General features: G+C 39.2%; 1 protein-coding gene across 3 annotated transcripts in view; it reads left to right on the top strand.

Annotated features, from left to right (window-relative positions):
* The first annotated feature begins 244 nt into the window (after positions 1 to 244).
* NALF1 (NALCN channel auxiliary factor 1) overlaps positions 245 to 14,961 on the top strand; it is a 629,868-nt gene continuing 615,151 nt past the window's right edge. For 2 of the 3 annotated variants that reach the window (XM_047720375.1, XM_047720376.1), the window contains exon 1: positions 255 to 1,840. In XM_047720375.1, coding sequence (XP_047576331.1) covers positions 950 to 1,840 — 891 coding nt within the window. In that variant the 5' untranslated portion in view covers positions 255 to 949. Of the gene's footprint in view, positions 1,841 to 14,961 lie in introns of all 3 variants that reach the window. The other variant, XM_047720374.1, reaches the window with a different exon arrangement.

Genomic DNA, 14,961 nt, shown 5'->3' with positions numbered 1-14,961 from the left:
GCCCGGGCCCAACCCGGGGCCAATGCGCCAGGATGGAGAGATCTCGGCGCGGGAGGAGATGACGCAAAAGCCAGTGCTCCCCCCCAAAAAAGTGTTTCTCCAGGACGAAGATGGCGGCAACTTAGCCGGGGACTGAAGATGACTGTGGCTCTCGGGAGGCCCAGCCCAGGCGATTCGGCCCCGAGGTCCGGGGGAGGCGGCGTCAGCAGTCGGAGCCCGGCGGCGGCGGCGGCGCCCGCGGGCAGACCTGCAGCGGCGGCGGCGGCGGCGGCAGCAGTTAGAGCGCGGGGTGGGGGGTGGGGGGGAGGGAGAGCCCTGCCGGCGGCGGCTGCCCAGGCTCCGGACTCGGGGAGAGCGAGCGAGAAGTAGGAGCAGGCGGAGCAGGAGAGAAAGGAGAAGGAAAGGAAGGAGGAGGAAGAAGAGGAGGAGGAGGAGGAGAGGAGCTGGGGAGGCGCTCTGGTCGCCGTCAGTGGGCAGCGGAGACGCGGCATGCCCCTGGCAGGGGAGAGCGGGCTGTCCTCAGCAGGGCCATGGGGACCCGCGCTGTGACAATGCCTGGGTGAGAGGAGCAGCGCCAGCCACCCCGCCACCTCCACCACCATCACCTCCTGCACTCAGCTCACCACCGGCCACCAGCCCCAGCCTCCTCCGACTGCCTCTCTCTCTCTCCCTCTCTCTCTCTCTCTCCATTATTGTTTTCCACTCTACAGAGGATGGGGTCGGCTTGTGATTAGGTCGGGAGCAAGTCAGATCTTCCTCCAAAGCCTGGTAATATTTATGTAGTCAAAAGAGAGAGAACAGAGGGAGAGAGGGAGAGAGGGAGAGAGAGAGAGAGAGAACCGGGAGGAGGGGATAAGGAAATTAAACCCTTTAAGTCAATGCATATTGTGGTGACACCGGCACAGGAGCCCTCACGGTGGAGTCGGCCAGGGCTGTGCGTTCCCAAAATATGACCAGGGGTGCTTGGATGTGTCGGCAGTATGACGACGGCTTAAAAATCTGGTTGGCAGCACCCCGGGAGAACGAGAAACCGTTCATCGATTCAGAGAGGGCTCAGAAATGGCGACTGTCTCTGGCATCTCTCTTGTTTTTCACAGTCCTGCTCTCTGATCACTTGTGGTTCTGCGCCGAGGCCAAGCTGACCCGGACCCGGGACAAGGAGCAGCAGCAGCGGCAGCAGCAGCAGCAGCAGCGGCGGCAGCAGCAGCAGCGGCAGCGGCAGCAGGAGCCCTCCTGGCCCGCGCTCCTGGCGAGCATGGGGGAGCCCTCGCCCGCCGCCCAGGCACACAGACTCCTCTCCGCCTCCTCGTCCCCCACCCTGCCCCCCTCCCCGGGAGACGGCGGCGGCGGCAAGGGCAACCGAGGCAAAAACAACCGGAGCAAGGCTCTTTTTCTAGGAAACTCTGCCAAACCCGTGTGGCGCCTGGAGACGTGTTACCCCCAAGGCGCCTCCTCGGGCCAGTGCTTCACGGTGGAGAGTGCGGACGCCGTGTGCGCCAGGAACTGGAGTCGGGGGGTGGCGGCCTCGGGGGAGGAGCAGCAGGTGAGGGGGACGCATCCAACTCCGCTCTGGAACTTGTCGGATTTTTACCTTTCGTTTTGTAATTCCTACACACTTTGGGAGTTGTTCTCGGGGTTGTCCAGTCCCAACACTTTGAACTGTAGTCTGGATGTGGTGCTCGAGGAGGGCGGCGAGATGACCACTTGCAGGCAGTGCGTCGAGGCTTACCAAGACTACGACCACCACGCTCAGGAGAAATACGAAGAGTTTGAGAGTGTGCTCCATAAATACTTACAGTCGGAGGAGTACTCGGTGAAATCGTGTCCGGAGGACTGTAAGGTAGGAACAGGGGATTCCCACCCTCCCCCACTTCTTGAGCTTTTCTGTCTTGTGTGTGTTTGGCTGAGATGTCTTCTGGAGTTTTAAAATAGTCTTTTTATTTATTTATTTTTTAAATGCTGGTTTTGTTACTTCAGTTGTTGCTTTTGTGGTGATGAGGGCCTGACTTGCTGCTTGAGTTGGGAACACCTCCAGGATTGCTTGTGGACTGGTGCCTTCTTCTGGGAATCCCTGGAAGCTCAGTGAAGACCCCGGTGCTCTGAGACCAGGAAACTGATGCTTTAACTATCTCTTATGGCTATGCAGTTGGTACGAATTCTGACCCCCCCTTTTTTTAATGGAATTTGAATGAAGCTTGCTAGGAAGACAGACGTGAGACTGCATCCTGATGACCCCAGAAAAAACCAGAGTCAGTGACAGGCATGCACGGTTTGGCTTATGGACCTGCACACATGATCTCTCTCACAGTGACATCTTTAAGTCGGTTGATCAGAGGGACAGTGGACGGTGTTTGTAGTTGTTTATGTAGGAAGAACGAAAAAGCATTTTGCCTGTTTTACAGGGGTAATTCTGGTTGTTTGCAAAGTATGGAGGCCTACCTAAGCATATTTATTCATCAAAAGTTTCCCATTTTCTCTTAGACATTTGTATCATGATTGATTTGAGACTTATTATGAGTAGCAAGTTTTGATTGAGTATCTGATGATCGATGATCAGTGTTCGCTTATTTACCAGACACCTTATGTAATTAGCTTTAATTTTCAGGATGCTCTTCAGAATGGCTAAATGGCAAGTACTCGATGCTGTGAATGAAAAATACTGAATTCCTCAATCATATATGTTGTATTCAGCCTCTTCCTGTTGAATATGATAATGTACAGAATCTTGGCTGATTGACAAAGGAAAAGAGAATGCAAGTTTCTCCAAAAATAGCCCATGTAATGGTGGGGGCTTATGCTAGTAGACGTGTCCCTGTCCGTGGTGCTGAAACGAGATTTGCTTGAGAGCTCTGTTGAAGCTACTGCAGTGACCTTTTATTAGGAAAGAAATGATGACAGAATCTCAATAAGCCTTTATGTTTCATTCCAAGGGTAACTCTTAAACAACACAACAAAATAGTATTGCTTTTCAAAGTCATAATACACCACATTCTCTTCCTTTCTCCTCATGACTTCCCCAGCCCCATGCAGGAACCGAACAACTGTCTTCCGCCTCACTTAACTTTGTACTGGAGAAATGTAATCAAGGGCAGTATGGATCAAAGGCTTTTGTGATTCTTTGACAAGAGAACTGGGCTAAGAGATACCTGTTCAAAATGAGCATGGTTCAAGAGCTGTATTTTACTTTGGGTTGATTGATTGTGCTTTTGACAACTAAGCTAAAGTCAAAGTAAACTTGCTTTGTCAACATTCTTTAAAAGAACAGAAACAATCTTCTTTGCCAATAGTAATGTTGAGTTTACAACATTAATTTGAAATGCTACTTTACTAGATAAAGGGATCTTAAACTTTCTACCTATTTTTTTTAAAGATTTTATTTATTTATTTGACAGATAGAGATCACAAAGGCAGAGAGGCAGGCATAGAGAGAGAGAGGAGGAAGCAGGCTCCCTGCAGAGCAGAGAGCCCGATGTGGGGCTCAATCCCAGGACCCTGGGATCATGACCCGAGCCGAAGGCAGAGGCTTTAACCCACTGAGCCACCCAGGCGCCCCTCTACCTATTTTTCTTAACCATACCACAATAACTCATGCCTGGGAAACAAAGTTATTCTTAATGGCAGAAGTTGGTGAACAACTGGCATATTTATTGCATAGTTGTTTATTTTGACAAGATATGTTGCATCAGAATTGTAAAGGTAAGAACACTAATTCTACTACTAATAAAAAGGGTTCAAGGGCTTTAGCATAGTTAGGTTTAAAAGTGGTACCTTTTAATCAATATCAATTTGCTTGCTTCCTTGAATGCAAAGTTATATAGAAATTTCTAGTAATTCCAATTTGCATAGGTTCAGTATTTAAAAGGTAGTTTTCATTGTCAGTAGAATGCAGAATATTTTCAAATAAACATGTCAAAATATCTTTGTTCAAATCCCCAGATTTTAAATATATATGTGTATTTTCTTCTTGCCTGAAATAAATCTCCACTTGATATTTATATTATTGAAGTATAGCATAGGTTAAACTAATTTGTCATGTTGCAAACTACTTCTGAATTGTGTTTCTGTATAAAGAGTCATCATTACTTGTATATGCAAAACATATCATAAAAATATTAATTCCTTTTTAGAAAGATTTCTTCCTCACATGGAAAAGTAAATTCAGATATTTGAGTTTTTCATTGCCACGACACAGAATTTATTACCCATGATGTCTTATAGTTATTTCTTGGTTGTGTGATTTCAGTTGATTTGTAAATTTGACGTATTTATTCCACAATAACTGTTTTCAAAAATTACACTTTCAAATTTAAGGTATCAGTGTTTTTGGGCTAGTAACTCACAAGTTGAAAGCTTTAGTTTCTTAGTTTAACATATAATTTCTTTATGATTATGCAAAAGTCACAAATACATCCACACCAAACTAAGTTACATGACTTAACATGCTACTTGTACACATTTGAAGGATGTGTCTCAGTTCTTTCTAAACAAACTGATTTCAAACATACTTATAATTATGAAAAGAGGACTATAATCAGGGGCCTTGTTCAAAATATACGTTCCATGCAAAATTTTCCAAATTTTAAGGTAGCCACAAAGTCTTAGGCTACATTAAAAGTAAATGCATTATATTTCTGGGATTGGTAATATATGCATGAAAAAGATCCAATTTTGATAGTTTATAAATTTATTTTTGTAGAAATATTGGCAGAATATATTTAATCGTATTAGCTATACAAACTGTTAGAATTCATACTTTAGGAGAAGTAGATTAACTTTATAATACCCATATATAATCAAATGATTAATGCTGTGATTTCTAAGTTTTAAAAGTTAGAGCATGTATTATTAACTTCCAGTTTTATATTCTTCACTCCATTAAGAAAAATGCCACATAGCATATATGTATAAAATTAAAATAGATCAAATTTAATTTTTATTTAATCTTTTAAAAAGGCTTTTTGGCCTATTATGCTGAAAAACAAAACAAAACAAAACCTTAATATTGAGCTAAAACAGTCATAATGTCTTGAGTCCAAAGCAATTGGAGATCAAATATAGCTTAGATTTACTTTAGCAAACCTTTGTATTGTAACATATAATAGAAGTTATTTGTACCCAAGAATATTTCCTAATATTCTGAGAAATAACTGGTTTAGTTTTTTTAAAGAAAATATGCATATTTATCTAGGAAGTAATTTATGAAAAAATAAAGAACAAAAACCATTGCATGTATCATTTATATTACAGCATTCAAGCTGCTATAGTATATAAATCAGGTAGCAAAAATTATGACAGTAATTCTCTGTAGTTTGAATTGTTATTCAAAATAGTGTTTTTGATACAGATTTAATAAGAATCTGACAGATCTGTAAAAAACTTCAAGTTGGGTATTATTATTAAAAATGCACTATTTAAGATACAAAATTATGTATGGATATTATTAACATGCTGGATTTTTTACAAAAATATTTTCTGTTAAATATGCCAATCTTTAGCTCCTAAGCATTCTTGAAAATGTATATTATAAAAGCTTGTGATACTTAGGAAATATAAATATATGTGTGAACAGGTGAACTTTTGTTACTGCTAACTTTATTTACTTAGTATCCCTTAAGACAGATGGTCAGTGAAAGCAGGTTTGAGATTAGATTCTAACAGAAATCATTACATCATCTGTATTTTAGTTCTGCCAGCACAAACTCCAATCTTTACACTCTCACGAACATATGCATTCTTATTTTTTAATTTTGATAATCTCCTATTAAAGTAGATTCTCTTGCTTATTTTTATTTAACAATCACTGACCAAGAGATAACCCTGCCAGTGTTAGGCATATACGACAGCTGTGACACCTGAAGCTTTCTGCATAGCTTGCAGGAATGACTCACAAACAGTAACCAGTTTGATAACACAGAATTTACATTACATAATGTGCAGACCAAAAAAGGGCATTTCTTAGGTTCTTATTTATTTTGGTGTCATGCACTATAGATTCTTACAAAATAGTTTTTTTTTTAAAGAAAATCAACTAATAATTCTTTCCACGAAAATACCATTTTGCTGTTGATAAAGTGCTATTGTATGTGTATGACACTGTCCAGAACTGTGGAACACATCTGCAAATACAGCTCTTTTGTATTTCTCCACTTTGTTACTGCGGAATCAGACAGTCTAACCATGCAGGTGATCACTTTAATCATTAGTAAGGCCATTTGTAAGGTCAAAGCCACGATCATAATCATTTTTATGACCCAGATCTTTTCTTTATTATATTTTTGCTCCATATGCAACTACTAATTTATGATCTATGTTATATTTTATAGGAAACACCCCAAATCTTAATTTTAGATGTCTGTTGTTTTATGGACTAAATAATGAGTATCTTTACTTTGAACTTGTAACTGGGTCAAATTAGTAGCTATATAGGGCATAACCACACAATTTCAATAATTGCTGTTATACATTGGTTTAATCACTTTAATTAGATGAAGAGGGTGTCTGTGTATGCAAGGTGAATTAAAATATGAAGGAAAGGAGATCAAACAATGCTTTTAGCCTCATGCTCCCCCACATATAAGTCATCATACGTTAAGATATCTTTTCTTGCTAGATTGAATATGCAAGAACAAATCTACAGATAGCTATTTCAAACAAGAGAATATTTTGCTTTGAATTATCTGACCTGTTGCTTTAACTTCAAGTCCTGCTTTACTGCCTAATCTTCATCTCATATATCAACATCACGTTAACTCAGCACCAAACATTTTTGTCATTTATTTTATATTATACTGCAAAGACGTTTCTTCAATATCTGTAACTATTTAGTCTAGATCAGTGGTCCTTGGAGTCACACTGGAATATCCTGGGGGATCTTTGAAGAAGCCCCTAGCCCTGAAATGGATTCTGATTTCATTGGTCTGGCTTGTGTCATGGGCTTGGGATGTCCAGTTTCTCTGGTGACTCCTGTGTGTGGCAAAGGTTGAGAACCTCTGTTCTGGTTGTCAGTGACAGCTCAAGGACAAAGACCTTCCAGTTCTTGTGCCTCTGTAATATATAATAGTCTCATTTGCTCAACTGATGAGAATAGAATTCATATATTTTTGAAAAGTGGTAGAGGCAACAGGACATAGCCAGAGGGCAGGAGAGCAAATATATAGTAACTAGGCTGAGGAAGTAGATGAAAAGTGAACCAACTGGTTGTAAGGGTTAAGGGATATGACGAGAGAGAACAGGAAAAGGAGGTGGATGGAGGAAGGACCAGAGTTTTGATGACTAAGGATGGGTCCGCTGGCTGTGTGTGCTCTTTCTGCTGGGCAGAACTGAGTCACTATGCCAGTGTTCAATAATGGGTTGATGACATGAGGGCAGAAACTGAATGATTGTCTTTCTGAGACTGATCAATTACTTGATTAGAGGAGCTCCAGTCTCATTATTTTTGTCTCTAGTTTTAGCCTATGTAAATGTCCAAAATTTAGACTTTTTTTTAAGCGTACATATTTGGTTTTAAGAGAAGACCTTTTCGCTTTTCGTAATATTTTGCATGATTCTGGTCAATTCTTCATCTGTTCACTTTATTGATCCTAGGAAATCACTAATCCTCTTTTTCCTTTTTTTCATTGTAATGATAAGCCATTTTAAAAAACTTATTTCTATATTACTATAATATCTACTTGACATACATACAGTTTTTTGAAGGTACAAATGCTATGTAGTCACAAATTATAACAAAGCTTAATTTAGGAATTAGTTTCTAGATGATCTTATTCTGTTTGGAAGTACTTATAATATCAATGATATTTTATTTTTAACATTTAGATGATAAGTTGCTGTGAAATGTTAAATCTAAGTTTTATCTAAGAAAAAATTAAATACTATTATAATCCAAATTATGTTTATATATACTTATATTTATATATAATTATATAATAAATATATATAAATATTTTATATAAAGAAATAGAATTTCTTTAACAAAATGTAAATTTACTTGAATTCTTTAAAACTGGAAACATTTGCTTTTTTTGGAACAAATAGTTACGGATTTATAGTGTGTATTGTATTGGAATACATGGCGATACTTAATTCTTGGCTGTTTCAAGTGTTAAAAGGTAATAGTTGACCCTCCTCCCCCCACTGCCACCTCTTGATAGTCCCTTTAACCATTTATAAAGCTACCACAGATAGTTAAAAAAAAAAAAAAAAAGTCTTGCGAAAATGAAAGTTTGATATCTGCTCAAGAACTGTTACTGATTTTAGTGGTGACAGGAGCGCGTCCGCACACAGCATGTGACGGGTGAATGCAGCACGTAGTTCTGTGGAAATGCGTAGGGAATCTGTGTGTCAGCTGCTTCACCCCACATGGGAGGGAAAGTGGGCTCTAATCAAAACTGTGTCTTCCTGCCTGGTTTCTTACCTTCCTCTCAGTGTGCCTGCTTATCACCTGGCTGAGTCTTTGGCATCTGAAAGTGGCATTTCCAGGGCCTGTGTCCCACGGGAAACCCGAGGTTCAGGAGTATGTCTTTGCATCTCTACTGCCATCAAAAATGATCAGCCTCTTTCTTCCTGAACTAACACTGACTTAGTTTATTTGAAAAGAAAATTGAACTGAGATGTAAATGGATGATCATGACAACGTATTAACTCTCACAGAAAATGATTTGAATCACTCTTGGATTTAAGCGCTAGAACAGGCTTCAACACTAGCTGTTTGATAAGCTTTAGAGCTTATTAGAAGTCAGAAACTTGTCTAATTCATTTAATCTTTACATCACCTCTTTATGAGGTAATTTTAATGACAGTTTTTATCGATGAGTAAAGCAAGGACAGAAAGTTAAATATTCCAAGGTCAAACAGCTGGGCAGTGGTAAAGATCAAGTTCACTTTGTCACTTTAAAGTATTTTCTCTTTTTCTTTTATTATGAGCATTACCAACATATCAAAGAATGAAAAGATTAGTATGATAAGCCCACACATACTTTCACATAGATTTAACAACTGTTAAAAAGTCTTGCTGTAGGAGATACCTCTGGGGAGGTGTTTGTGCCCAATCGTGAAGGATCATATATCCCATGCTAAGGCTTTTGAATTTTATTTTCTGGATGAAAAAGTATCAGAGGAATTTTAATCAAGGGGGATTCATTTGGACAGAGATTAGATGACTTAACAAAAACAAATCATATGGAGAGAAGGCCAAAGATGAGTCCTAAAGAAGAACAACTTCTAAGGGTTTGGATAGATAAAGGACTAAGGAAGGAGAGAGAGAAGCACAAGGAATGAGAGTGAAAATATGAGGGAGAATGAGAATGGGGGCAGGTCATGAATGCACAAGAGAGAGGAGGAAGAGGTGGAGGGAAGGGAAGGGAAAAGAAATCATGAAAATGTCATAATCTGACAGGAAGGATTTTAAGAAAGATGCAGAATTAGTCAGGAGTGTCTTATCTTGCAGAAAGGACATGTGGGGTGAAGCCTAGGAATAGGTCACTGGAGTTGGCAATTAGCTTTTTGTCAACCTTACAAGAGTAGTTTCAATAGCTTGGTAGGGAGAGATGTCAAATTGTGATGGATTACGGAATGAGTTGGAGCTGAGATAAAGGCTAGTCTGAATGACTCTTCCTTAGGAGAGAAAAGAGAAAGAGACTGGAATCAGTGGGAAGATGGGAATTTAAAGAAATAAATGTTTTATGATGAACTAAACTTTAGCATATTTGTAACTTGATATGCGATCTGGATAAGAATATGAGATAGAAAGTACCAGATTCAGAAAAATTTAGTAAAGGCATCAGATCCCGAAGAAGAGGTGATGGGTTCTCATCTATTCCTAGCCTTGAGGAAGAAGACAGGTTGTATCTGTGCATTTTGCTATACATCTGAGATCCTTTGTTTTGTTTGTTTTAAATAGGAACAATGTTTTAATTTCAGGATTTTAGAAAACAAACACATTTGTCATCTTGAATATGCTTAAGTGAAGTAGAAAATTCATTTTCAACTAATACAAAATAAGTATTGCTTATAAATATCAACAATTACATAATATGTGTTGTTATAAATGCTTTCTTAGGGATGTGTTGCCCTGGGGTTTAATTGTATATTAAGGGAACCCACTGAATTAAATATGGCTATCTCTTTATAGGATTTCTTTTAAAAATATTGAAATAGAAATAGAAATTAATCTAAAATCCGATAGAGAATGTCATAAAATGGTTAAAAGAACAATTGGGGAGAGCCTGGGTTTGGGCCTCAGATTCACCATTTATTAGTTACATGACATCATCCTAGTTACTTAAAATAGGAATTTTAGTATCTCTTTCATAATATGGTAACAAGGAGGAAATCAGAAGGCTCCCATGCATATAAATGTACCCAACCTAGGGCTCAATGATGCTCAATAAATACAGATAATTCATTAAAAATTGTGGGGGGGAAAAACCATAAGAAAATCAGTAAAATTAACATAGTCTTTACTTGAGGTCTCATAGAAATTATCTGGTAAACAACACTCATTTACAAGAGTTTTATAAGCAGACTTTGCATCTTGCATGATAAAATTCTCAGTTTATTACATCTACATGCATCTCTAAAAAGGGAATAAATTATTGAACAATGCTAAAATAAAGCAGAAAACATGAGTTCAGCTGGAGTGAAAACTTGAAGTTTTTCCTTATTTTAGATTAAAAGGTCAGTGTGCTGAGATCCCCTTAGGTTACCCCAGAAGGATTTGAGCCTTTTTGCACACAAACCTGTTTGAGAGGACAAGTGGAGAAACCATTGTAATGATCTTCCATCTCCTGGAACTCTCTTGGTTAAAAAAATAAATCTTGGGAAAAGTTCTTTGTTAAGTAGTTTGTAAGGCATTGCAAAGTCCTGCCTTCAAAGTCCACTTTAAAAGACGAGGCCCTTTGCCCTGCCTTCTAGATACTTGGCTTTATTTTTTTATTTTATTTTGTGTGTGTGTGTGTGTGTGTGTGTGTGTGTGTGTGTGTGTCCCTGTTATTTTCTGCTCTGACCCACATTTACCCACTGAGCCAAACTTAGTATTTTTATTGATTGGGGAAAGAGAGGAAGTCAGGTAAAAGATTGCCTTGATACTGAACTAGAGCTAGCAGACAAGGCAAACATGGCAAGTGCCAAGACATAGAGGACTGAATTAAGGAATAAAAGATGAGGCAGTGCTCTGTGTGTGGCAACACGATTGCCCTGAGAAGACACGAGGACACGCAGCAAGATTCTTTAACCAGATAAAAATCAGCATGTGGAAGGGGAGTCTTATTATCCAATACTCCCAGTAGCTCTCGAGGTGAGAATGAAGCTCTGCACACAGGTGTTTTATGCAAAAATATCTCTAGTCTCTCTAAAGAAGAGTGTTCTGTGAAAGGATACAATGGGACGAGTTGCCTGAGGAAATCAGGACACATTGCTGCAGAAGTTGTTCAGATGGGGGGGGCGTTCTCTGCTGTGACCCTACAGGATGTTGTACCTGAGTGTTGCAGTTGACCAGGTGATTGTAAACATTCCATCCAACAGCCTTTGGCATAAGATGAGGCGCCCAGAAGTGATAAGTTTGCACAGTGAGGTTGTACTTATTGCTAATCCCTGCCAAGGAAAAATTTTCTTACACACAAAATGTAACTAATTTCCTAGTCTAGTACCCCACTCATAGTAATACTTTGCTTCAAAAAAATGAAAGTCTTGACAATGTCAAGTTTAAATTATTTCTCTGGTTTCTGTTTCTATTGTTATCCGTCTGAATAACTTTTTAAAAGAATCAATCAGTGACATATGCTTATCCTGAAGATGTATAGAAACGGAGTTAGACTAATCAATAAAGACAACTTGTTTTCTGTTATTGCTGATTTGCAGAAATTCTCTTTATATTCTGATCACAAGCAACAATCACTGCTCTAGATTCTCACACAGGACTCAGGAACATGGTCAGACTGGGAAGGAGAAAGTGGATAATGACTGTTCCTTGTTGGTTTTGTGGCACTTCTTTTCATGCATTAACTCACCGCATATCCAGTTCTTTGGGGATATTATCACCGGGAACAAAAATCACTCTATTAAATTTCCTACTCTCATGGACTTGTACTCATTTATTGAGTTTTTACCACAAATAAGCCCTATGCTGATGACTGAGGGTTAGAGAGTTAAGGAAATGTGTTCAAGTTCTCATAGGTAGCCATGGCGTAGCCAGAATTTAAACCTAGTAGTATCTGGGCTTAATCTCAGAGGCTTAATTTATCTATTAGATTACACTGTCCACTTTGTTGTTCATGTCTAGTTGTTTTTGTTTTTGTCTTTGCCTTTGTCTTTTTTTTTTTTTTTTAAGGGTGGAGAATGTGGGTAGAAAATGGCAGGAGTAGATGAAATATTAAGTTCTTTAGCACATAAAAAGAAACAACACACTTCATCCAGATTTCTTCTTGCTGCGGCAGCTTCTTGTGGGGAATAAATAGGGGCCTAAAAGTCAGAACAGCCGAGATGTAAACTGCCGTTTCACCAGGTCCTGTGAGGTAGGGGTGCGTCCATCCAGTTTGAGGAGTCAGGGAGAGGAGGAGCAGATGGGGCAGGTGGGTAGTAAAATATATCTGGCAAGCTGTCCTCTCAGCTCAGGCCATTCTGAAAGGAGGTGAGCACTTCCTACCACATAACAACAACCCTTTTGAGACACAAGCTGGTAGAAAATATTGACAAATTTGTCCTTCTAACCTAGTAATTAGCTCCTTTCTTTCTTTCTTTCTTTCTTTCTTTCTTTCTTTCTTTCTTTCTTTCTTTCTTTCTTTCTCTTTCTTTCTTTCTTTCTCTTTCTTTCTTTCTTTCTTTCTTTCTTTCTTTCTTTCTTTCTTTCTTTTTAGTAATTAGCTTCTAATCAAAGCTCTCCTTCTAATTCAGATCAACTGCTTGACAGAGATCTTGAACTTAGTTTCCATAGGGGCGTGTTTAAAAGCTCTGCGATGTATTTAACCTTGGGAATCACAGAGACCCTACATAGATAAGCTGTGATCCTCTGCTTGAAGAGAAACAAATGTATTTCACAAGGTCGATCTGAACCTTAAACCATTTAAAAACAGGATTTCTCCTTCCTGGCAGTGAAAACTGGGCTGACTGCTAGGAGGCATCAGGCATGAAGGTGTGGGGCGCCTGTGTTTTCTGACGCCGTGGCTTCAGCACAGGTTGGAGGGAAGTCGTGGCCAAAGAGACCACACACAAGTGCAGGTGGTCTAGCTGCCCACGCAGCCGTGAGTCTGTGTCTGATCTCCTCCGTGGAGGTCTGGCCCGTTCGGACGGTTTCCAGATACGTTGTTTGTCCTGTGAAGTGGACATATATATGGAAATTTTGAAAGTCATTCAGGGAAAATGAATCCTTCCATATCACTCATGTTTAGAATTTTTAAACTTTTCATTTTTATTCAATGTGTCTGAAACACTGCAGCAAAGAAGAGGGGATTCAAGTCTGAGTAAACAAAGTCCTTGCGGGCGTAGTTTGATTTCAGTGATGAAGGTAGATTATTTGTTTTTCACCTGCTCAGCCATGGACTTGATTTCCCCCTTCAGTTCATTGGCTTGTTAAGATTATTAAAATAACTAACAGATTTTCAGATAGCTTAATATTTTTTGTTCTTATGACTTAATGGATGAAACAAACCAATCACGTGGAATGTAGTTTTTACCTCCCAGGAGTCAAAGGGGGCTATTTATCTATATTTGGGGGTGGGAGACAAAAACAAGCATCCTGTAAGAGTACCTAAACTTTTTGTTTGTTGATTTAGTCTTTGACAAATAATTTTCTCAAATCCAAATACTTCCAAATCTGAGGAAGTTAACAAAATCCTTTGATATTTATAGTCCCAAATCTTTAATCTGGCATTCGTAGGTGATACTAAAAACTTGAACTTTTTCATAATAAAAGTCTAAAATGCTTCCTTAAAGCTTTGGAGATTAAAAATTTTTTGATGTTCCTCAGTTATTTAATAAAGGGTAGAGATTTTTGAAAGATTTTAATTGCTAACCCCTTCATCACATTGATGCGAGGAAGGGGTCTTTCTTTGTCCCAGTCACCTGGTCCAGACGGGCAGCCCTGCAGATGTGTTCACTGGGGAGCTCACTGTCTTTTGGCCCCATTGGATGAATGTTGGTGCTGTCAGCTTTTCCTAGCTTCCTCCTGGCTGTGTCCACACAGGAAAAGAAAACATAAGACCAATAAATAACTATAGCTAAGACAAATACAGATTCCCAAAGATTTGAAATGCTGTTTTGTTCCTCACCTTTTTGGCAAATGGTCTTTCTCAGAAATATGGTGTGTCCCTGCAGAGGAAATGATGCTCGGTTCTCCCGTATTACATGTGAATTGGATGGGTATGTCGTTTTCTCATGGTACCCACTTTAAACAGAAAAGTGTAAAAGTTAAGCAGTGCAAATTTGGATTTCTTTAATGACTTGATTGTACTAAAACAGTACAGCTAAAGGCACTATACAGCACTCACCAATTTTTTTTTCTATCTTTTTTTTCCCCCCCAAGTCAAGACTAGGATAGATGAAGAATTGTAGAAAAGTTAACTTGTGATAGATAGCGTTCAGGGAAAAAAAAATCTTATCCTCATCCGGATATATTAATTTATCATGATAGCCTGATATTTGAAATACATGGGTCCAGATAAAGTTAACTGAATTCATGGTGCCGGTAGAGCAAGGAAAACAGGCAGTGATACCTGAGAGTTCCCATTTTTACCTTTGACCAATGACTGCAATTTACTCTTGCCTGTGTTGTGCTATCTCCATTCTGGGCTACTTGATCCTATTCCTATGTACATTAAAAAGAAAAACAAAAACATGATAATATGTGATGTATTTAGTGAGGTAAATTATTAAGGATAGTTTTCCAAGCCGCTGTCTGACCAAATTCCTCTGACTTCTCCAATTAATGGTTAAGGTTGTTGTCTAGGGTTCCTGTCGCTTGTTGTGGAA

This window comes from Lutra lutra, chromosome 3 (genome assembly GCF_902655055.1).
Source record: "Lutra lutra chromosome 3, mLutLut1.2, whole genome shotgun sequence".
In the NCBI taxonomy this organism is placed as follows: domain Eukaryota; kingdom Metazoa; phylum Chordata; class Mammalia; order Carnivora; family Mustelidae; genus Lutra; species Lutra lutra.
This window is presented reverse-complemented; position numbering and strand designations above follow the sequence as displayed.